We start from the raw sequence: 23,840 nt of genomic DNA, 5'->3' as shown, positions 1-23,840 counted from the left end.
TTAGGGATGCTGGACAAGTCAAAGCTCTTAGGCTTGGAATTCCTGATAAACATTGTTTCATGAGCCAAATCAGAGGTTTTCCCATCCACATCTTGAAGCCAACCAGCTGGCTTCACATTGGTTTTCTCACCTAAGTCCCAGGAAGGATTTGGATAGAGGCTAAAGCATCGTTGACATGAATTTGGGAATAAAAATACGCTTGTTTTCATTTTTAATATATTCCATCGTGTGTACATTTAAATAAATCTTTTTTTCCATAATTTAATGTCTTCATAAAACCAAATCCATGCAATATGGAGTTTTATGAAGGTGAAATCTCGATGGAGGCATTGTAGATCTGAATGAGAACATGATGGCCTTAAAATTAGATACATTCCTCTGAGTTTGGATGGCGGACAGATCTGTGGTCCCAGTGAATCAGAAGGCATGAGGAGTCAGAGAAGTGAGTAGTGTTAGAAGCAAGGAGTGCAATTTCTTCAGTCTCTGCCAGTGCTCTTAAATTTTTTAACCTCTGCCGGACTATAACTTTAATAAATATTTGTTAGAAAACCATCATAACAAACAAAACTAGATGCTATAATAATAATAATAATAATTTTTTTTCAGGGCTTACTGAGACAGGTACTTTATAAGCACTACCCTGTTTAATCTTGACATAATCCTGTAATGTAATTATTACTATTATTATGCAGATGAGGAATCTGAGGTTTAGAAAGTATAAGTAACTTGTTCAAGGTCTCAGTGCTGGTAAGTGGTCTGCTGGCCCTCAAAACCAGGCCCAACTGGCAAATTGATGCAGCCACTATGGAAAACAGTATAAAGGTTCCTTAAAAAACTAAGAATTGATCTACCGTATGATCCAGCAATCCCTCTACTGGGTATTTACCCTAAAGACTTGAAAACCCGTATTTGAAAAGATATTTGTACACCTGTGTTCATAACAGCATTATTCACAGTAGCCAGGACATAGAAGCACTCAAAGTGTCCTACGATAGGTGACTGGCTATAGGAGCTGTGGTACATTTATACAACGGGATATTACTTAGCCATAAGAAGAGATGAAATACTGCCATTTGTGACAACAGGGATAGACTTCGAGATAATCATGCTAAGTGAAATAAGGCAGACAGAAGTTGAAAATCATATGATATCACTTATATGTGGGATACAAATCTAAAAGCAACAAATGAACAGGACAAACAAACAGAGACTCATGGACATGGACTATAGACTAGTGGTTACCAGAGGGTAGGGAGTCGGGGAAAAGGGGAGGCAAATGATGTAAAGGGGCGTGGTCAAATATGTGGTGACAAAAAGAAATCTAACTATGGAAGGTGAACACACAGTGTAAACATATATATGCCTTACTGTTAAAGTGTACAGCTGAAACTTATTGGATTTTGTTAACCAATGTCACTATAATGTCGCTTTCAAGAAAATCACCTCTTGAAATATTCTAACATATAAATATGCAAAGATAGGTATATAAGGACATCTCTTACAACTTTAAATATAATGGAAACATGTTTAAATAAATTAAATATCCTTCAACAGGGGGATTAATATTATCTACAATAGAATATCAAAGATAGTGAGATAAATATATATGAAATGGTTTGACAGTGTTTTTAAAATATTCTTACACAATTGAAAAATACACAATGCTATATAAAATTTGAGCCAGGTGTGGTTTAAAATCCTACTGTGTGTATGTGTAACGTGGCGTCATAGAAAAAATGCTAGAACTATTCATACCAAATCATTCAAAAGTGGGTGTGGTTGCAAATTGTGGGGAGGCTTTCACTTCTGATTTATTTTACTTTATTTTTGCAAAAAAACATGTATTAGTTTTGTTAGATATAAAAAAGTTTTACAATTTGCTTGGCATTCAGTGTTCATGACTATAAAATACAATTTACCTTTCCAGTCTAATTTGTTCTATTTTCAGAACCCTGTTTTAACTACAGATTTAACAACTATGTCTTTGATTTCTTATTCTCTCTGCATTTCATACCCTCTGTAGGGAAAGCCCTTCCCTTCCCTTGTGTTCAGGTTTCACTTTGTTCCCAGTTCTAAGTCCAGTGCTTCTATAACACATTTTTATGTGCATATTTCTCAGTTACTTCCCCTTCTCAATTCTCATTTCAGATTTCACATTCTTCTATTATATTACATATCATAGCCTGCCTTGAAAAATCTTACTATTATGTTTATATGAGCCACCATGAAATTGAAGTCTTAAACTTATTTATTTCCTTTCAGTTGGATTATATTTCATTAGTAGGTATACCATAACATTTGAAAAATTAGTTAATATTTTATTTTTTATGAAATTTTTGAAGTTTCAGCTTTTCCTTATATTATAATCTGTTGTCAAGAGTCACCTTTACTCTGTCAAATTGCCAACCTTCTCAATTCTGTATTGTTGTTTCTATGTAGTAAGTGAATTTGCTTCCTATATCTCTTATATAAACACGTTTTAAGAGGTTGAAATGGGAGATGACAGTCCAAATAAAATATCTTAAGCATTTTCAATTATTTCATAAAATGATGCCAAAATATTGTCACAATCTATGTCACATGTAACAAATTTAATAAAGTCTCAGAGAAACACAAATTTTTATAGTAAGGTTTCTGTATAAATCAGTCCAGGTGGCTTTCTTTTACAAAGATATGTGAGATTATGTCTACAGTATTCTAGAACCAGGGGAAAGAGAGTGAAATCCCAAACTGATTTGCAAACAGGAGTCATCCAGGAAGGGAGATTTGCTGTGTCACAAGCGACTGGTCCCTGGTTTTGAAAGAGAGTGAATCATCCCCCTTTGAAACAAGAGATAAGTGAGGGAAAGAGCTGTTTAAAAATTGTTTTACAACTATTTCCTTTTGAGCTATGACTTCTTAAGCTGGAATGTGATCCAGAATAGCTTCCCTTTGAATCCAACATTTGTCTTACGCATTTTTATTATCTCTCTTTTTCCTCATCACATCTCACTTCTTCCCTCCCTCTGTTAAACAGATTTACACTGACTGGGCCAACCACTACCTAGCAAAATCAGGCCACAAGCGGCTGATCAAGGATTTGCAGCAAGACATTGCAGATGGAGTACTGCTAGCCGAAATCATCCAGATCATTGGTAAGACCTGCCCTCTGAGCAAAACTATGAAATTCTCTGCTCCCACCCCTTTTGGTAAAATACAATTAAGTCGAATGCATACAAACTTGGTCCATGTGTCTCTGAGATTAATGTAGCTCTCCCGTGATTTTATTAAAAATGTTTATGTGAGAATGTTTCAAAAAGGCAGTTTGGTCATACTTTTAAATAGTTAGAACTGTATCTTTACATACACTGAATTGTCAGAAATGAATGCTTCATTAAACCATATGTCTCCCATGTGTGCATTTCATTAGCTGGAGTAACTCATACACTTGGAGATTCCTTGAAACTGTATCCTGATCCAGCAGGGACAATTGTGAAAAGTTTCATGTCAGCAGTCATTTGGCACAGGCAAAAGAATTAGCAGCAACTTCCTTCTCACTCACTTTTTTTTTTTTTTTTTTTTAAATTTGCCTGATTTGTGCATATGGAATTGGCGGCTGCTAACAAGTGTGACCTCTTGTACGTGGCTTGGGAGACAGAGTATAGCAGCAGCATTTTGCTTGGTGTTTTTTTGTTTGTTTGTTTGCTTATTTGTTTTTTAGTCTTCTCTTTTGTTTCACTTCATTGCTTAAGCATGTCATTCTTTTTTTCTCTCTTTTATTTTATTTCTTGCCTTTAGCAAATGAAAAAGTTGAAGATATCAATGGATGTCCTAGGAGTCAGTCTCAGATGGTAAGAATCATATTTATTCTAAATATGTGCTTATCTTCACTTCCAGATTTAACTGCATTTGTAAATGGACTAGAAAATTATTTTGCATGACCTCCTGTTTGTTTAAGAAATCATTTGATCACATTATATGCATTTCGGGGGTGCAATTTAAGAACCAACTGATAGCATCAGTACGGTTGAATATGTAGACTCCTGCGTAACGTACATCCAGGTGTTTTATTACATCCTTGCCATCTTTTTTGTGGCTGTTATTCTGATGTTTTAATAATTTAACACTGGTCTTGGTGGCAATAAAACCCATTTCCAATTTTAACTGGAGCCTTTTTGTCTGAACAACTGGCTTGAAGAACAGAACTTGCCATGTGCATGTTTAAAATATATAAATAGTATTTGTTCGTAACAAAGTACACTGTAAACACATGGATGCCTCAGCACTTTTGGAAACAGCTCTAAAGGAATGCTGCTGGAAGCTCGCTGAGCAGTGACTAATTGTGAGACATGATTCATAGCGTTTTCTGGAAAGTTGTCCATCTAGAGGTCTGTCTCTCCTAGTCTTATCTTATTCTTACCAACTGGTAACACTTTAAATCTTATGATAAAACAATAGATTGATAAATTGCTGAAAGACAAACTTACCCTTTCTTAATTAAATAGCCACAACCGAGTTTTCTAGGACAACCTAAAACACTAAATGCCTTTACTGAACTTACATCGACAAATATAATCAGGATGGTAGATAAAATTCACAATATGAGGCATCTTCTTTTTAGTACAGAATAGACGTTTTGAATAAACTTAATGAATTCTTAATTGTCAGTGACTGGAAGAATAAAAAAAGAATTATGAACTTTTTCGTCCTTTTGATCTGCTTTACTCAATGTAAGAAAACTGAAATCCAAATAATAAAAGGGATTTATTTTTAAAGAATGATTAGTACATCGGCTGTGTGTGTGCATGTGTATTTAATAAGCACTTTAACGACCTATTACAATGTCGTGAACTCTGTGTACCTGTTGTGAAAAAAATCACTGTAAAGAAAAACTCTGTAAAATACTTAAGTTTTAAGGAAAATTCCTTATTTAATAACTCTGGGCATAAGCAGGAATCTATGGAAATTAATTGTAGTTGTTTTCTGAAGTTTTACTGAAAGCAGTAATAAAACCTTCAGACCCTGCTACAATAAAAGCATGTGATGCTGGGAAAGATACGTCACCTCTCTGAGCCTCAGCTTTCTCATCTAAAACATGAACCCTAATTAGGATATGATAACGATATATAAGTATAAACATCCTTCACTACCTAAGCCGATATGGAAATGCAGAACAGTATTGCTGCAAACTTTGTAAAAAGTTTGAATTAACACCTGTTAAAAGATTTTTAGGGCTTTATATTGAAAAGCTTTATAGTTCCTGAATATTATATGTTTCTTAAGCCCAATACTGCTGGTTTTGCTTTTATTATTTCAACCATAAGGAAGTGTTATAGATACTAAAACTCTTACCTTCTCTGCTATCATTACAATTTGATTCAGATTATGGAGAATCTGATGAACAACCAAACTAATACTTCATGACAGGGGAAAAACAAACCCTCAAAAGTTCATAAATGGAAAGAGATGTAGTTCTTAGATATTGAAACATCTATATCAAGGGTTCTACAAATCTCCACATGAAAAATATCCTCATGAGCATCAGACTGTTAATTTTTTTACTACTTCCTACTACTTATTAGCTCCAAAAGGTCATGTAACATCTAGTATGCATGTCATGCTGATGTTTCTGCTTCTGATAAAAATTAATTTGAAAAAATCAAATCCTGAGAAATGAAAATGCTATGAAAAGGTAATTTTTCCAGCCAAAAAATATTAGTCAGAATCACATTGTATTTTGAATAAGAGTGACTGGATCCTAATTTTTTCTGATGCGGTTGAACTTTGATTCATATTGGCATGCCTTTGATATGTTGGTTCAGAAGACTGCATATGATATAAATGTAACTTTTTGGATTGAATTATTTTTGCCTCCATTCTTAACTGCCATTACCACTATGTTATTAATGAGTAAAAATTCCAGATTTTAACTGAGACCAGAAAGTAGAAGAAAGAAAATTATGATAGCATGACTAGGCTTATGAATTTCATATATCAATTTCTAACAGGATATTGCCTTTTTCTTAATTGTGTAATAACAGAGAGGTTCCGTGTTAGTAAGAGTGAATGCTCTCCTTACTCATAGAACTACTTTGACCACATCTTTTTGTATACCGATCTTTTATGGCCTTTGGCTGCTGCTACTACTTTTAGTCACAAATCGTTTTTATTTAAATTTCAGACTTCATAACTCTTATCGGTGATAAAAGCTTTTAAGAATAGAAGTTCTCTTGTGGTATGAATCTACAATATATTGATGGATTTCTGTAACAGCCAGGCAGTTCACATTTAGCTAATGTTAACTGAGCACCTAAGGTGCTGGGTGTAGGGACATTTGAGGACCGCAGGAACAAATAGCAGCAGTGCTGCATAGGCAAGAACAAAGGCACTATGAAGGCATGAGCTTGCTATGTTCCAGAAACAGACAGAAGACCACTGTGGTTTCAGCACGATGAGAGATGTTTGGAAGGGATGGTGGACGCCTCATCATTTAGGACCAAATGGAATTTGTATGTTATTTTTTGTTGGTTAGGGAGGATTTGGAAAACTTTTAAGGCTGGGCTATGGCATGATCTGATGTAAATATTGCAAAAGGTCACCCTAGATGCCTTCAAGAATTGTAGAATATGTGAGTGTTGGTCTCCAATTGGATATGAGAGATGATGAGTATAGGGAGTATAAAATGACTCCTAATTTCTTGGCCTGAATGCGTGTTTACCATTAAACACAATGATTAATATAGAGGGAGAAAACAGGCTGAAAGGTCAAGAGGGAAAATGACAAATGCATATTTTGACAAGTAGAGTTCTACATATCCATTGGAAGGTGATAACTTCAGGCAGTTAGGCATGTGTTTCTGAAGGTCAAGAGTAAGGTATTGGTTAGATCATACCTAGTGCATAGATAATGGTTGAAGCCAGGGTCAAGGATGAGAACTCACAAGAGATCTATGTAAAGTCAGAAGGGAAGGAAGCTGAAGGTTTCACTTTGGGCGACATGATATGTTTGTGATGAACAGGTGCATAGCAGTCAGAAAAGGGAAAGAGTGGTGAGAGTGAGCCCACCACTGTGAGGGTGGATCAGCAGATGTGGATTGTTAATCCTTAGGTTAGCTATGGCAGCTTAAGCTGTACTACTTGAACTGACCCAGTGAGACAGGGCGAAGTAAGATAAGCATATATGGCAGATGCTATAAAAGGCTACATAGCCAGCTAGTATTGGGATGAGGAAGTTTGTTCTGGTAATTAGACAGGCGTAACCGAAGGAGGCAGATATCCATTGAGTCTTGAATAATCTTTCTAGGAGCTATCTGTTGAAGAGAGGAATTGAAAACAAATACTTCGAGAGGATTTTTTTTTTTTTTTTTTTTTTTTTGCAATGGGGGAAGCAGATAGAGAAAGGGGAAGCAGTAAGGAGAGAGGAGGATCCAGGGGGAGGGGGAGACAAATGATGATGCCAAACCCCACAGCAAGTGGCACAAGAGGAAGCGTGAAGTCTGTGTGAAATATTTAATGCTGGAAAAGAATGGGGGTATATTTTCCTTTGTGCCATGTCATAGTGGGGTATGATGCATGAAGATGTGGGTATTTTAAAGTGGATTATATAGAAATTGAAGGAATTCAAATCAGTATAATAATGACTTCAAACATTAGATAATACTAAGTTGTTTCCATGTGATTCTTTACTGGTTACCTTTTAATGTAAAGAAAAATTCAATTATAGTATCTAATTATAGGTAAAGAAAAATACAATAATAACTCTTTCAAATAACATGGACCAGAGTACATATTTAAGAAAAATAGGAACTTGCCCATTCAGCAATTTATTAACATAATTATTGAGAAATTGTAATTCATATTTATTCTAAGTTTTAAAGGCATGGCTGTTTTTAATAAACTTGAGACTAAACTCATCCTGAAAAACAGAATTTAGCTTGTAAGAGCTTATTCAACACTATATTTAACCTCATTCAATGACGAAGTTACTAATATGGAAAACACCTGTTCAATAATTTCTAGGTGGGTGGTATCAGGATTCAAAATATATACTGCATGCCATAACTTTGGTGAGATTACACGAGGAAATAAATTTGTAAACTATAAATACTTGGAATGTCCGGAATGCCCAGCAGATTAAAAATAGCAGAAAAAATGCCCAACATTTATTTGAAATGCAGAGGCACAAGTGCAGACTTCTTAGACAAAAATGTAAGACATGTAGGGGAAAATTTGTTTTGAAAATAATTTTTTTTTATTTTAAAATAGACCATTATATTTTAGGATCTTCACAAATGCATAGAGGGATTAGGAAATGTAATTATGTGAAATAGTTGCAAACCAAAAATTAGATTATGAGGCATGGCCAAGGATCTGGCAGATGTGGTTCACAGCTTATCCTTCCTCTTTGCTGCTTGTCCCTTCACCTCACCCTGGTAGCTCAGTTATTTTCAGCCACAATCTTCAACCTTGTTTTCTATGATATCATGTTATTTAAATCTTGCTGCTATGAGGATTTTTGGAAGTCTTTTGCCTCTTACCCTTTTTTATTCTTAGAAGATAGAAAATTAGGTTTCAGGCCTCTCTCAGTTCTCTAATTCTATGAACCACAGGGTTGTGACTTCCAGAATAATTACCATTATAGGTTTCACAGGCATCTTTATTACATTCCTATAGTTTACCATTATCTAGACAGGAAAACTATTCTTGATAGTAAAAGTATCCTGTGCTTTTATCAGTACTCTATCCTTTAAAGTTTTAATTCTTTCAGCCATTGCTTGTAATTGCTAATCTTTTAAAAGATCTATTATGTAAGATAAGAAGATGAGGTTCCTAACCAAACAGGGAAGAGGTAAAATATTGGAATGCTCTTAAAGGTTTAGTAAAATGTTATAAATGGTATAATGTAGAATTCTAGCACTATGACTCAGAGGAGTGGAATATTACTAAGTTATTCCACTCACATGATCTCCTGCCATTTTTGAAACTGTTCATCTTCTGGAATGGCTAGAAAAAGATAGCTTAATGAAGACAAATGTTTTACTAAAAATATAGCTCTTATCTCTAACAAAATACTAAATGAAAATCTCTACTTTATAGTTTCTTTAATGATTTCATTCTTTTCATATAGTTTCAAACTTTGGAAGAATAAGCGTAAACTACTAGCATTCAGAAATTTATATTTGTTATTCGAGTATCACCGTGATAATTTTTGAAACTGAGTATGTCTCTAGAAGTTCTCTGTATACTAGTAATTTAAAGTTCAAATGAAGCCATTGAAATAACACAGAGACATTAAGAGGAGGAGTGTCATGTCGAAAGGACAATGGTCGTTGGAATTCTAATTCTGATTTTTGACCCAGGAAAAAAGAATTCACTAAAATGCTCAATATCCTCACATTTCTGCAATGAAGAAATTGGATCGATGAACTCTAAAGTCCATTAGAACTCTGGCTTGCTGGATTGATTTAACAAAACAATAAAGATCATGGATTCGGCTCAATATTCTAAGAGATATATTTGGGTTTTCGATCTTTACTGCTTTTTAAAACTACATTCATAGTAAAATGAGAAAGGTATTTCCTAAAATACAATAAATTGGATTTATAAAGAAAAGCAACAGAAACATGGAAATTATATTTTTATAGGAGTTATGTGGTCTTCCATTCAGAAATTAAATAAATGTTGAAAATAGCAGAATGCTTTTCTGCATTAACTTTATATTATAGAATAAATGGTTTAATGTTCTTCTTAGGAGTATCATATTTAAATTAGTGCGTCTCTAAGCGGGACAAATAGAAATTGAAGTAAAATAACTAAAACTTTTGGATTGGATTCCATATTCCCTGTACATTTTTTTCTTTCTTTTTGGAGAGAAAATAGAAATTTTTTCTTTTTTGAAGAAAATATATAACCTATATGTATGTACATATAACCATTGAGAAATATAGTTAATATTTCTATCATAAATTTGAATATCTACCACTTTCTTAAACATTTAGTATGCTCTTTATCCTGATGTTTTAACTTAAAATGCTATAAATGTTTCTGAGTGATAGACCAGTATCCCAGTAAACAAGAACAACAAAAAAATACAGTCACATCTAGTATTATGAAACATTTTCTAACAATCTTTTCATAATTTTAGTTTTTATTATCATTAGTAATCTAGTTTATTTAAATAAAAGAACTTACTACTCCATCATTTTCAATTCCCCTCTTGAAATTTAATAGAAAATTACCATTTGTAATACTCAGTGGTATAATATATAACAGTAGAACAATTTTAAAAACCCTAATTCAGAAAACAGTATACTAAGATATGAGACCATTTTAAATATGAACTGTGATATTCTTAGCTTAAAACTCTGTGATTAAATGTTATAAAAATTACTTCCATAAAGAGAGAAAAAGGAAACGAAATAGGAATATTGTTCATTTGATCTAATTTGAAAAGTTTATTTTTGATAAGTTACTTGAAAATCAATTGGCATGTCCAAGCTAGTTGCTTTATGACATTGTATTTAAATAATTTTAATATCAATTAAATTAAACTGACTTGTATGGATAGACACAGAAGAATTTATGACATTTCTGGTTACACTTAATATCATATCACCCACTTGATTTTCATTAGCCATGTTTCAAACAGAACAATAATTCATACCATAGAAATAACAAATTGTAGAGACAGACCTGAGAGTTTGGCAATATCAGCATCACCTATCGATTCACCTGTTGATTGACTGTCAGCTGTATAGACCCGGTGCTGTGCTAGATGTGTTGCTTGCACTTTTCATTAGTCATCACAGCAAACCTTCAAAGGAACTGGGTCTCATTGAGGCTTCCCGTGTCCCTATTTAGTAAGAAGAATTCATGTTTTGTCTCATTTCTAAGCCAAATTACTTTTAAACTTATTAACAAATATGTTTAACAAAATAAGGCCTAGATACAAGTCTTCGAATTTTAATCATTTTCTGTTCCTCCTCCTCGCTCTCAACTCTCCCTTCCTTCCCCTCCTTCTCCTCCTTCTTCTCTAACGTTTTGGTCCCTTTCCTTCTCCCTTCCTCACCTCCAATCTTGCAATGTAAATAGACATTTTACTTTAATACTATGCTCATTACACTACACTCACTTCTTTCATCTGTGGCAGGAATATGAACTTGGGTTAGGTTGGGGGTGTAGGCGTGTGAGAAAAATAATGATTTATAGAATTTGTGATTAAATCATGCATTTGGCAAATAATTGTTATGTGTAGATCTATATAAGTAAGTATTATCTAAGTTTAGAACAGTTTTATAACTTCATCATAAATAAATAACAAGGCACTATGTCTAGCTGCCTGTCAGTCATGCACAGAGCTTGAATCAAAGGCTGGAAATGGCTCAGTCAGAATATCTTAATTACAATAGTAAAAAGCATCATGTGGCAGAAAGCAAATTCATTGGAGACTGAAAGTGTTGAGTTTGAACTCTGGCTCTGCTATTTATTAATTCTTATAAAAACTTATAAAAAGTATGTAATCTCTCTAAACTTCTATTGAAAGGAAAAATAATATAAAATTTACCAGAGTTTATGGTGAAGGTTTTGCATTTGGAATAAATAACATACGTGCTTAAAACTGTGTGAACTTCTCTCCTGTGCTAGGTTGTTGAATGGGAGAGAAAGAAGTAGCTTCAATAGAAGCATTCAAAAATGCTTCTATTCTTCACATTTAGTATAGGGTTTTTGCAGTTTATTCACATAGTGTGTTATGAAGTCAATATGTTACAAGTTGTATGTTAAAATGAAATATTCTAAAATAGAATTTTTTAAAAATCGGACTGCATTGCAGATAGTATGACAGAAATTGATTTCTGAGACTTTTATTACTCTCTATCAATAAACCTATGTACGTGCTGCGTGGTCATATAAAAGGTATGTCTTCAATGCAATACTGATTATTTCTTTGTTTTGTTTAAAACACAAGACCAATCACAGACCATTAGCAAGGCCTGGAGGATGTTCTTCATCTAGTCCCGTTTGTCTGTGTGGCCTTGTCTCCCGCCACTTCTTTTCTCCACATTCCAAGATTCTTGCTTCTGGAGTTGCCTCTTCCTGATCTCTCCTCCTACACAGGTTCTTTAAACTGACTGAAGGCTACAAACCTTTGGAGAGGCCTATTTTCACATTAATAAACAAAGAAGTTGTGGAGAAAGATTTAAGTGAGCTTCTCTGAATTCTTATCAGGTCCCTTAACATAGATCTTTCTCAACTATGACCAGTTCATGTAGTGCTCCTTGCTTGAGTTCACCTCACACGACATCCTCTTATTTGGTTGACCCTTCCTAACTTTTCAGGGACTGGCTCAGACTTTCTTTTAAGCTGAAATATCGGAAGGTTAATGACATGGACTTTGGTTTTGACATACTCTTTCTCTGTGGACTGTAGCATGTCAACTCAATTCTCTGACCAACAATTTTGTCATTGCAAAAGGATATAGCAATGGCAACTTCAGAAGATATCTTTGTAACTCTTTTAGATAAATCTTAGTTACTGATAACTTTCTCCTTTTTTGTTCCATTGATCTGTGATCAGATTTAGACCCTTCTGTGTGATTCTCTGTGTGTGCTTCTCTGACCAAAACATTTATCGCATTATATTGAAATTCTCTCCCTCTCTCTCTTTCTCCCCGTTCCACTCCCCATTCCCTATCCCTCTTCCTCTCCATCTCTCTTCTGTAAAGCTATATATTTTTAGAGGCTTGGCTATGTCTTAATGAACTAATAATTATTAAGTGAATAAATGAAAATGAACATCTTAAGAATTGTATCCAATACAAAAATACCACTGTATGTTATTTTAATCCTCCAGATAACTGTCTAGCTGACCAAAATCTTTGGCTAAAATCTATATAGCCATTTGGATTCTATGGTAGAATGGGAGTCTGCTCAAATTAAGTCACCTTATCTTTATTTTTTTTTTTTGGGGGGGGTGTTCGAAATCCCATTTATTTAATTCATATAATGACACTAACAGTACACGTTTATCATGAAAATTAGGAAGCATAGTTAATCAAAAATAGCACGAGTCATAAAAAATCCACCATCCAGAGAAAGTTAAGATTGGTTTATATTCTTTTAGACATTCTTTATCATGAATCACGACAGCAGTGCTACCCACTTCAGACTCGCCCTAACCAGGATGCACTGTGTCTATAGAGAGAACTCAGTCTGTGAACTATTATGCCCACTACCTGGTTTATAATTATTGAACTTTTTATATTGCAGTGGTTTTAGAGAATTTATTGGCGGGCAACAGAGCTTTTTCAATTCCAGGCTAAATTCAGCTCTGTAAACGTAATTGCAGAAAGTAAAGCCTGGCATGATCTATTCTTAAGCATTCCTGTGAGCAATTTTGCTCTTGGTTGCTCTGATAGGTGTGCCTGCTCTCCTCCTGATGCTTGTCTAAGCTTATCAAAATTGAACTTAGCCTTAGTCCAAATGACTGCTGTGAAGACTTCCCCAGATCTGTAATTAAAATTGATTAAGTCCAGTCTCTTCACTGCCAAAGAGTGTTGTTTATAAGTCTCTCTTGGAATTTATCATATTATTCCTGTGTTATGTTAATTTATGAATCATTTTTGTCTCCAGAAATTTTACAAGCTCACAAAGGTCAATACCTTATAATTCATTTTTATATTCCTTCACCTTCGAGCAGAGCTCTTTGCCCATAATAAACAGTCAGTAGTTGCTGAATAAATTTACCTTTCATTGCTCAATGTTGTTGCCTTGTTTTAAATTTTATCACAAAATATAAAGTTGACATTAATTATACCTAGATATTTACTACCTAAATGTAATTTTTATTAAATATCTGTAAGTAAAGTGAAAGAAACCTGTGAATATGCAGGGCTTACTTTTGTCAATATTGTGAGAGATGCCTCCAGTTATATTTCCCAAAACAGGTTATACCAATATTATAATAAAAATACTAAAAGGCCACATGCCTTAAAACATGCAGCTTAAGGAATATGAGTTCATTAAAGAGCATTTTTTGAAATATTTCATTCAACACTAAAATGAATGCATATAAGTATTTCTAATACACACACTCTATTTCTCATTTGAAACCCAATTTGTGATTTAACAATACATATGCTCATATTTAGTAAGTTTATAAGGGCCAAGATAAATGTACAATTATGAAATTAGACAGTCAAAACAATTTCTGTTTTGAAAAATGACTCTTGTTTTTCATGGGAATAGTGGAAAATATGGGAAATCAGTCAGTGCACTTTAGAAAATATGACTGTGATTATGTATTAAAATTTATATCTATAGCATTGAGCACAATTCCAGTCATAAAATAAGTTTAATAAGTGATGGATGAAGGAATAAATAAATGGTTTAATTTTACAGGGCATAAACAAAGTTAAATGGTAGTGTTCCCAGTTACTAATATTAAATATACAAATAGAAAACACCCAGCTCTAAAAATATAGACCAACTTTTATTAAATTTTTTTAGTCTTCATTAAAAAAAACATACACAGCAGTTCATTTTCAGATTAACTCCAACAAAACCATGTTTTCATTTGGTCATTATGATAACATTAAGGATTTCCATAGCATCCCACAAATCCTCAAGGCTCAGTGTGCCCAAACTTTTTAAAACTTCTTTAAATATTGATGGAATCTAGAACTTAGAAACTTTTCAGTTATTTTCTTTATGCAGTCAATATTTTATAGTTATCTAGCTGTGCTTAAATTTAACAAGAAAAAGAAAAGCAATGTAAGTGTCCCATGCCAATAAAATATAAGCCACAAAGAGAATAACCCAAGAAATAGTGCATGACATAGTACTGGGCAAATAAAAGTCCTGGAGGTGATCATCCATGATGTGACTATGACCTGAGACAAATGAGAAATGTGGTACCCACAGAAATTAGAATGAATTTCTCTGTATTGCTGCATTAAGGGAGTTTAGTGCCCTCTATTGATTCCCCCTCTTCTTTCCAGTTATAGTATCCTAGGGCTCAATTTTGATTTCTCTTCCTTGGTGATTTATTCTGGCCTCATGGCTTCAACTGCCATTAAATTTAGATCTCTACTGCCAAACCTCTTGATTGAACTCCAGGCTGTGTGTCCAACTGCTTACGGAAAATCTTAGATGTCAAATAGACTAGACAGCATGTCTAAAACTTAACTTCTTAACATTTATCTGTGTCCTTTTCTGTCTTAATGAATGGAGACTTCATCCATCTACTTGCCGAGGCCAAAAACCTTGGAGTCCTCCTTGACTTTTCTTTTTTTCTTATATGCTGTATCTTCTCATTAGATTCCTTCAAAGTATATCCAGAATCTGGCCATTTCTCATCCCCTTCACTGCCACCACCATTGTCTGAAACACTGTAATCTTTCATTTTAATACCAGCAACAGCCACCTAACAGATCTCTATAATTTTATTCTTTTATGAATCTATTCTCAACAAAACAAGGGGGCAATCACATTGATCTTATTTTTAATTCAAGTAAAACATACATAAAGTGTAAATCACTCTAATAGAAATTGAAGTAAAATGAACAGAAAGTGTATAATGTAGTCCCATCTTAAATATATAGTTGATTAATTTTTTAAATATGTATACACCTATGTGTAATCACACCTCAGATCCAAACAAAGGCCACTTCCAGCATACCTGTACCCCTGGTGTCCCTTTCCTCTAAAGTTCATCACTATTCTAATTTCTGTTTTCGTGGTTTTGTTTTGCTGATCTTAAATTTCATATAAGTTAAGCATAGTGCATACTCTTCTGTTGACTTCTTTTGCTTGTCTTTGTGTGAGGTGATCCCTGGAAGTCAGTTACTTAATCTGTAAAAAGGAAGATAGACTGAGATTAAGAGTTAAAATTTGAAAATAAACTGATGTCCAGCCTAACCCACAGAATTTCTGATTCTTATTGTTTGGGGTCAGGCATAGGGAATTAGTATATTTTCAAAGATCCTAAACTGGATCTAACATGTAGCATCTAAATCAAGTAATTTTTTTGTTCTCCCCTTTATACTCATTTCTTCCATAAGGACAAGGACTGTTGGCCACCACTCCTTCTTTCCTCTATTCTTTTTCAGTTATATACTGAGCATCTATCAGATACCAAACACCATGACAGGCTGCTGAAAATATGTGAGTCAACGAAACACAGCTCAGTTCCTATCTTCCAGGGACTCAAAATCTCAAGAAACACATATTTTCATATCAAAAATATACCTGAATAAATAAATAAACATAGCTATGAAAACAACACATGTCTCTATGTGCCCACTGACCAAATGTAGTAAGAAGGGAGAGCTCAAGAAAAGTTTGACTTTGTCAGATAAACTAGTAATTTTGAAATAATTGTTGGTCAAATAACTGGTTGCTTATTAAAGGGTAGACTCAAATTTCAACAGTTGCTTTCCTTTTCAAAATGATTTGTGTGTCTAGACAAATTAAAGGAGACTGAAAAGAAGTGAAATTCTTTTTTTCAGCTATTAGACGTAAGGACACAATTTGTAAGAGTATCCTAAGAATTAACTACGTGATTATATAGCCAGTGTTTTGAACATTGCTTGTGTGTCAGTTAACAGATTTATTAAAGCCTTATTGAGACTTTGCTTCTCAGGATAATTTTCCACGTTTTTTTTTATTAACCATTAAATAGTAAATCCCCCCAAAAGAAGCACGGTAGACATGGCAATGTTCTGGTCTTTAGGGTAGTGTTTTTCAAATCTTGGATTACCTTCCATTACTGAATCCTTAAATCAATCAAGGGATTTTAAGCGACATTTAAAAAGATTAAACAGAAGATAAAGCATCACAGTGACTTAAATTTAGTCAGAGTAAGTATTGCTCCATAAAACTTTTGTTTCCATTATATTTGTGAAAGTGTATTCCAAGTAGTTTTTGCTATGGCTATGAGTCACGGTCGAAATTTTAGAAATAGTTTATTAAGTTACCCAACATAATTCTAATTAAAATTTAACCCAGTTTAGTAGGTGTTAAAATACAGTTTGAATTGTGTTACCTGATTCAAATACTAATGAGAAAAATAAAACTGAATTTAATTAATTGGATGAATTTAATGGCAAAATCACTTACATCTGTTTGTAATTACCAAAAAAAGTTTAGAGGTTTTTAGATCAAAGAATAATTGTGGCTTAATATGGTAATATTTTTTGAAATAAAAAATAATCATCAAAAAACATTGTTATATAGTTTGCCCTTCCAGCTGATAGACGGGACACTGCTCCATTCATGAATCATTTAATAAAACCAGTTAGATGGTCAAATTTAAAAAAGTCATCTCAAATTATTTTAAAGTATGCTTCAGATAAGGAAGCTAATCATATAAATGACATTTAACAAGATTTCTCAAAGATACTTTCTTTTATTATAACTTTTTTGCTATGTGTAAAGTATAGTGTAATCCTAACATCCATGATTGAATTTATAGGACTTTGAAATTAAGTTCTATTTATTATGTTCTTATACTATTGGGAAATTAATTTTGGCCAATGAATTTTGTTAAATAAATACATTTTAATAAACTAGCCGTTAATAGTTATATTGAAAATTTTGTATTCAGGTACTTTATTGCTGTTATATAACTACTAGTGAGTAACTTAATTATCTCAAATTGTTGGTTCTTATAAATAGTGAGTGACTGAAAGGGTGTATTACAAAAGATTGAATACTCCTAAACAAATATGAAAGGAATGTAGGGTATATATTTTTTTTCCTGCCTCTATTAGGGCCCTTTTATTTTCTCTTTCTAATTTATGGGGCATGTTGAGGGAGAGTTATTTGTCACTAATACCCACTCCAGGCATCAGTTAATTTTATTATTTTTTTATGTGGTTTAAATGGCAGCTGAAAAAGCTATCTTACCAACTTAATTATAGACTCTATTTATTAACTTTTTCTTACTCATTCAGTGAACTACTCTGTTCAAATAAGAAAAGTAAGTAAAATTTAAGCAGTCGTAGCCTATTAACATTTTTGCAGTAAATTATATATGTTTGGGCCAGAAGTCATTTTACTTTCTATAAAAGGCATATAATTTCTATGAAATTAACATCAATACTACCATGATAATCATTTTTAAATATTTAACTCAATTCACTGTCTTAATATTAAGCCATATAATTACTGGACATATCTCTTTTATTTATCTTTAATGAACCCGAGAAAAATAAGTTTAAAGGAATACTTTAGACAGATACACTAGAAATCGAATTTGCCCCATTTCTTATTTTGTTTCCTCTTCTTTTCCTTCTTTATATAATCTTAATTTTTGGTAGCAAACTGAAATGTGAAGAAAGGAAAGAATTTGAAGTGTATTTCAGCATCACATCCTTATTGAATATTAAGATGCTGATGGGCAAAACACAATGTGTTTGGTCATGTTGTATTTAGCATCTTCAAGTCTATTATTTTTTCAGTAGATTAATTTCAGTAATACTTTTAAATGAATCAATGTAAAAGTGAATTTTTCTCAAAGCAAATATATAGACTTTAGTTGTGATCATTTGGAAGCAAAGAGCATTTCATTAGGTATTACTACTTTAATTTTACATAACATTACAGTTTTAAAAGGAACATAAATAGTCCATTTTCTAAAGACAGATTCTTGAATTTATTCTATTTATTTATTTATTTATTTATTGCGACATTGTGACTTTACTATGAAACTAAGCTAGAGAGGACATTGGCAGAACTTTGTGTATCCTCATATATAGCTCTTGATGCAAATTTAGTGGACAGAAAAAATACTTTGCCAAGTATTAACTTTAAATATCCTGTTTACTTTAGAATTTTAAGTTTTATGGAACACCCCCACCCCCCAAAAAAAACCCAGAAAGATTATTTGTCCAGAATTAGAACATTCTATTTTCTTGCACCCTTTTTAAAAAAAGACTTAGGTGTTTAACTTTGCTGTATAACATTATGGCCAATATTGAGATCAATTATGTGGATCTACATGAATCAGTCATTTGTTTTTTTGTTTATTTGTCATGCTAAGTTGTTACAAGCTGGTTATCATATTGAAGCTATTTAAAAGCCATGGCATCCTTCTTTTAAATTACAAAGGCAATACTTCTATTTAATCAGAGAATTACTGAACTGTAGAAATAGTTTTAAAATGAAGACTTGCTGTAGTTTAGGATGAGAATATGCTTCATTCCTTTTATGTTGTGTCAATTCTTTGTCCATCTTATTTATTTTTCAGCATAGTTATCAATTATTATGGGTTGAATCTCAGTTATGCATATCCTAACATTCTAAGACACACAAGCAACAGTCTCCTCCTATATGTATGATTAAGTTGAGAAGCATTTGTGAAGCAATCTCATTTGTGGATCATGAAAATCTAGTTTTATGTCAAGTAGGTGGGTTGCTAATCTGTAAGAATGCCATTCTTAATCAGGCCATTATGAATTGTTTGTAAGTACCAAACTGGACAATGCAAGCTTTATATTCATTCTGCAATTAGCCAAAATAATTCTAGTTAAACTCTGGTAACGATCTCTAGTATGAAATGAATGTAAAGTATTCATTCTTTCTTTATCTTTCTTTGTGGTTTCATTCTAGCTCATTTATTTATTTAAAAATAATCCTCTAAGTTGCTTTTTTTCACTACTTTTTATGTTACAGATTGAAAATGTTGATGTCTGCCTTAGTTTTCTAGCAGCCAGAGGAGTAAATGTTCAAGGTTTATCTGCCGAAGGTAAGAAGAAGCACAAATGATACTCAAGTTTGTAAAAGATTTTTTCGTAATGCAAGAAATATAAAGCAGGAGATACATAGCTCCTTAATACAATAAAGGAAATCAGTAAAGTTTTAAAATAGTAAGAACATAAATATAGTGGTTATCAGTGTATGCTTTAATTATTTAGATATGTTCCATATTTTGCCAAAACTGCTCTTTACATGACAGTATATGGGAGGGGTGCAGATTAACAAAATATATTTATGTTATTATCACTGTATAGTATTTTTAGGGTCTTAAGTAGATGGAATGGATAGATAGATATTTAGTGCTGGATAATATATGGACCTAAATACAGGTAAAAATAGTATAATTAATACTCAAATATTTTATCAATAACATTTTTCTATAATATGATCAAGTTGATAGTCCTATTTTAGATATTTGGTAAGTTTAAATAAATCATCATAACCTCTTAAATAATTAGCACTAACAGTATTTAATAACTGTCATATGTCAAGGCTTTAAAATCATTACAGATTTAAAAGATTATCACTAAAATTAAAATATAGAAAAGTAGAAAAAATGTAATTAGTTCTATCATCTTTTTCTGAATCTTTTTCATCTACATATATTTTTATTTCAAGAACTGTTAATAAAAACCAATTACTAAAGTTATGAAATAGCAAATCCTTTGAGACCTGTATCAACAACCATTTTTAATTAGAATATTTATTATATTTAAGAATTATGCTAACTCCTGTTAAACATTTTGACCATTTAGGTTAGTTAATGTTTCTACTATAATCAGTTCACTCTGAAAAGCCCTTTTCCCCACAGATACTAGAAATATTAGCAATTTTAAGTTTTTAAAATTTTAGCATCATTGAAAAAAGAGGAATTGTGTGATTTCTGAAACATAATGAAGATTTAATGGCATTATTGACTTCTCCTAATTTTTCTACCATATCTAAATTTTATTTTACATTTTTATCATTTATATTTATATTTTATTAAATATTAAATTACACAATTAATGTCCAAGAAGCTTAGGTTTAAATCTATCTGGTGGATTTGTTACTTAACAACAAAATTTGATAAAATTCCCTGGGATAATATTTTACTTTTTAAATGGTTAAAAGCAGGCTAAAAATGCTCTCTCTCTTTTTTTTTAAGTTTCTGCCTTCTTATATGACATCTTTTATTAACATAAATCTATTGATTTTTATTTGTCTTCCAAAAATACATGAATACTCAAAATGATTTTCTAAGTTAATTAAACATGCATAGTAACAAAAAAATTAAAAACTCTTTACTATCATTCAAGTTTATAGGAGAAAATTAATATTCTCACATTGTTGCCTTATATTGATCAAGCCAACTCTTCTATATTATGGCAACTGTGAGGAAAGCTTGGGAGAAAAAAGAGAAGAAAAATTAAGAGCCTCATTTGATGTGAATAATTCCACTGCATAGTTTGTGTGGCATTATAAACTATCAGAGAGTAAGAAATATAGTTTGTTAATGTCCCTAAACTCCAAAAAAGGAGACATAAAATCTTGACCTCACAGGAGAATATATTTTATTGCCAATAGCAAGCTTCATTTAAAATATGATAAGTCGCATAGCCTTATTTCAAGCTTTAATTCCATCTCTTGGAAATGTCTAGGCTCAGATTGTAGCTTATTTTGCGCATTTAATTTTTTATTCAATATTGGAAAACTTTGCACAGGATATGCATGTGTTGGAACTAGAATTTCTAATATTATTTATTCAATGATGTTATCTAACATCATGAGTAAATTGATCTTCACTATTTATTGATATGTAACATAAATTAAAAATAAAAGAATGAAAGCATTGAAAGTTGATACCTATGATGTACTCCACTTTTTGGAGTATATTTAATATAGATATGTATATATATTTTTTAATAAATTGGATGGTAAGTGATTTAGAAGGAATGTGGACTGCTATAAATTCAGTTGCTATTACGAGGTACACCCACACCATCAGTATTTATAATGCAGGACAACCGACATTTAAGTGGCTTTCTTTCTCTGGTTCATAGCCACCACTGTGTTGGTAACAGCTGTGTGTATCTGTGAGAGAAGCAGAGTGCTAAATCAAATGATTAGCACAAGACAAAGAGCTTATCCATTTCCAAGAAGAAGCTAACTCTAGAAAAATTGTAGTTTGGGGTCAGCAAAGAGCATCATTCAAGTAAACTTTGTTCTCTGTACCCTCCATCTCTTCACTCTGTCCCTGAAATATCAAGCTATTTGGAACTGTTAGCAAGTTTCAGTAATTAATATTTGCTCGAATCTGTGACCGAGAAAATCAAGTTGCAATTCTATCTTCATAGATTTAGTCTAAGAGAATGACATCTAGAATTTCATTTTTTAACAACAACAAAAAAATTCTTTTCATATGATACTGTTGTTATATTTTTCCTTTGATACAGAAATAAGAAATGGAAACCTAAAAGCCATTCTAGGACTGTTTTTCAGTTTGTCTCGCTACAAACAGCAGCAGCACCATCAACAGCAGTATTACCAGTCCCTGGTGGAACTTCAGCAGCGGGTCACTCACGCCTCTCCTCAGGCAGAAGCCAGTCAGGCCAAAACCCAGCAAGATATGCAGTCCAGGTACGGAAGGGAAACGGGAAGTGTTTAAAATTAATTTATCCATTTACAACTTGTTTTTAACAGATTATTGTTTGTGATTTCAAAAAATATTTTTATGTAGTGCTGTTGATCTGATGGGATTACTTGGCTAATGTTATAGAAGTTAAAACCACTTTTTTTTTTGGTTGGATGAGCAACATTTGTCACTTTTTAGGTGAAATATTTGTGTTTGTTTTCTAAAGTTGATTGTGGTTTGTATCGAATTGTGTGAAATGTCTTTCTTGTAAGTAACATGGCATAGTTCCTTCCTTCTGCAAATTACTTTAGAGTGATCTACTGAGTCCTAGTCTCCAGTTTTGTAGTTATCTCTTGTTGATACTTTTGATCAATTGAATCATTAAATATGTCAAAAATTTCAGGTCTGAAAAACATAGGAGTTTGAGTGTTCAAGAACAAACTGTTTTCGATGTGAGATTGTGTGTGTGTCTGCGTGTTTGTTGTGTGTATGTATTTATATACACACATGTATATGTTTGTCAGACTTGAGTCTATTGGTGCATGTAGACACAGCCTGGGGTGGGGTGCTGACAAATAGTGGCAACTTTTTCCCTCTTCCATTACTGCTTTTTTCCAATTTGGGATTATATTAGTCAAGGTTCAACAAGAGAACCAGAACCAGTAAGAGATATGTATTAAGAGATTTATTGTGAAGAATTGGTATACATGTTCATAAATGTAAAGCTGAAATCCTAAAGGCAGCCCAGCAGGAAGGACAGGCTGAAACTGCTTCAGCAGATGCTGAACTGCTATACACAGGTAGAATGTCTTCTTAAGAAATCCTCACTTTGGCTTTTAAAAAATTTCAAGAGATGAATCAGGCCCATCCAGATTACCACAGGATAATCTCTCTTCCTTAAAGTTAACTGCCATGGACTTTATCTACGTCCACAAAATATTTCCACAGCAACCCCTAAATTAGCATTTGATTAAATAAGGAGGACTGAATAAACCTAGCCAAGTGACACATCAGAAAATGATCACTGAATTAAATTAACAAGTTTCAAGAAAACTACTTATTTTTTTCCTTATCAATGACCAGGATATCAAATAGTTAGCTTCATTGAGAATAAGTAGCTATGATTATCTTTCATAAGGAGAGAGAATATGCAATATGAAAATATTAATAATATTCAGTTTACCTTGAGTTTGTTTTTGTTAATTAGCATTGCCTCAAAAAGTGAAAATAAAATTCCAAAATACATGGACAAAGCACCCTGCCCCACTTATTGTTAAATATTCAACAGTTCTAAAATCCCCTTCTCTTTCATCAGTCAACTACCTCTCACTTCCTATGAAGCAATCTTTCCTTCTCTATATAACCATCTAAACTCAGTTCCCTTTGGCAGATTTTACTAATCAGTGAATTATTAAGTCAATAAAGATAAATCATAGTTTTCCTGGAAATATAGACTATACTAGAGTCTGTGGAGTGATAAGGGGTGTTTCTCAT

At 32.7% G+C, this 23,840-nt stretch overlaps 1 protein-coding gene across 7 annotated transcripts in view; it reads left to right on the top strand.

The window, feature by feature from the left end:
- Positions 1-23,840, top strand: part of NAV3 (neuron navigator 3) — a 718,003-nt gene that overhangs the window by 496,557 nt on the left and 197,606 nt on the right. For all 7 annotated transcript variants that reach the window (XM_036236231.1, XM_036236227.1, XM_036236233.1 and 4 more), the window contains 4 exons: positions 3,017-3,134; positions 3,778-3,830; positions 19,649-19,721; positions 22,168-22,351. In XM_036236231.1, the coding sequence (XP_036092124.1) occupies positions 3,017-3,134; positions 3,778-3,830; positions 19,649-19,721; positions 22,168-22,351 (428 nt within the window). The remainder of the gene's footprint in view (positions 1-3,016; positions 3,135-3,777; positions 3,831-19,648; positions 19,722-22,167; positions 22,352-23,840) is intronic.

The sequence above is a fragment of the Rousettus aegyptiacus genome, unplaced genomic scaffold, assembly GCF_014176215.1.
Source record: "Rousettus aegyptiacus isolate mRouAeg1 unplaced genomic scaffold, mRouAeg1.p scaffold_m13_p_2, whole genome shotgun sequence".
NCBI lineage: Eukaryota > Metazoa > Chordata > Mammalia > Chiroptera > Pteropodidae > Rousettus > Rousettus aegyptiacus.
This window is presented reverse-complemented; position numbering and strand designations above follow the sequence as displayed.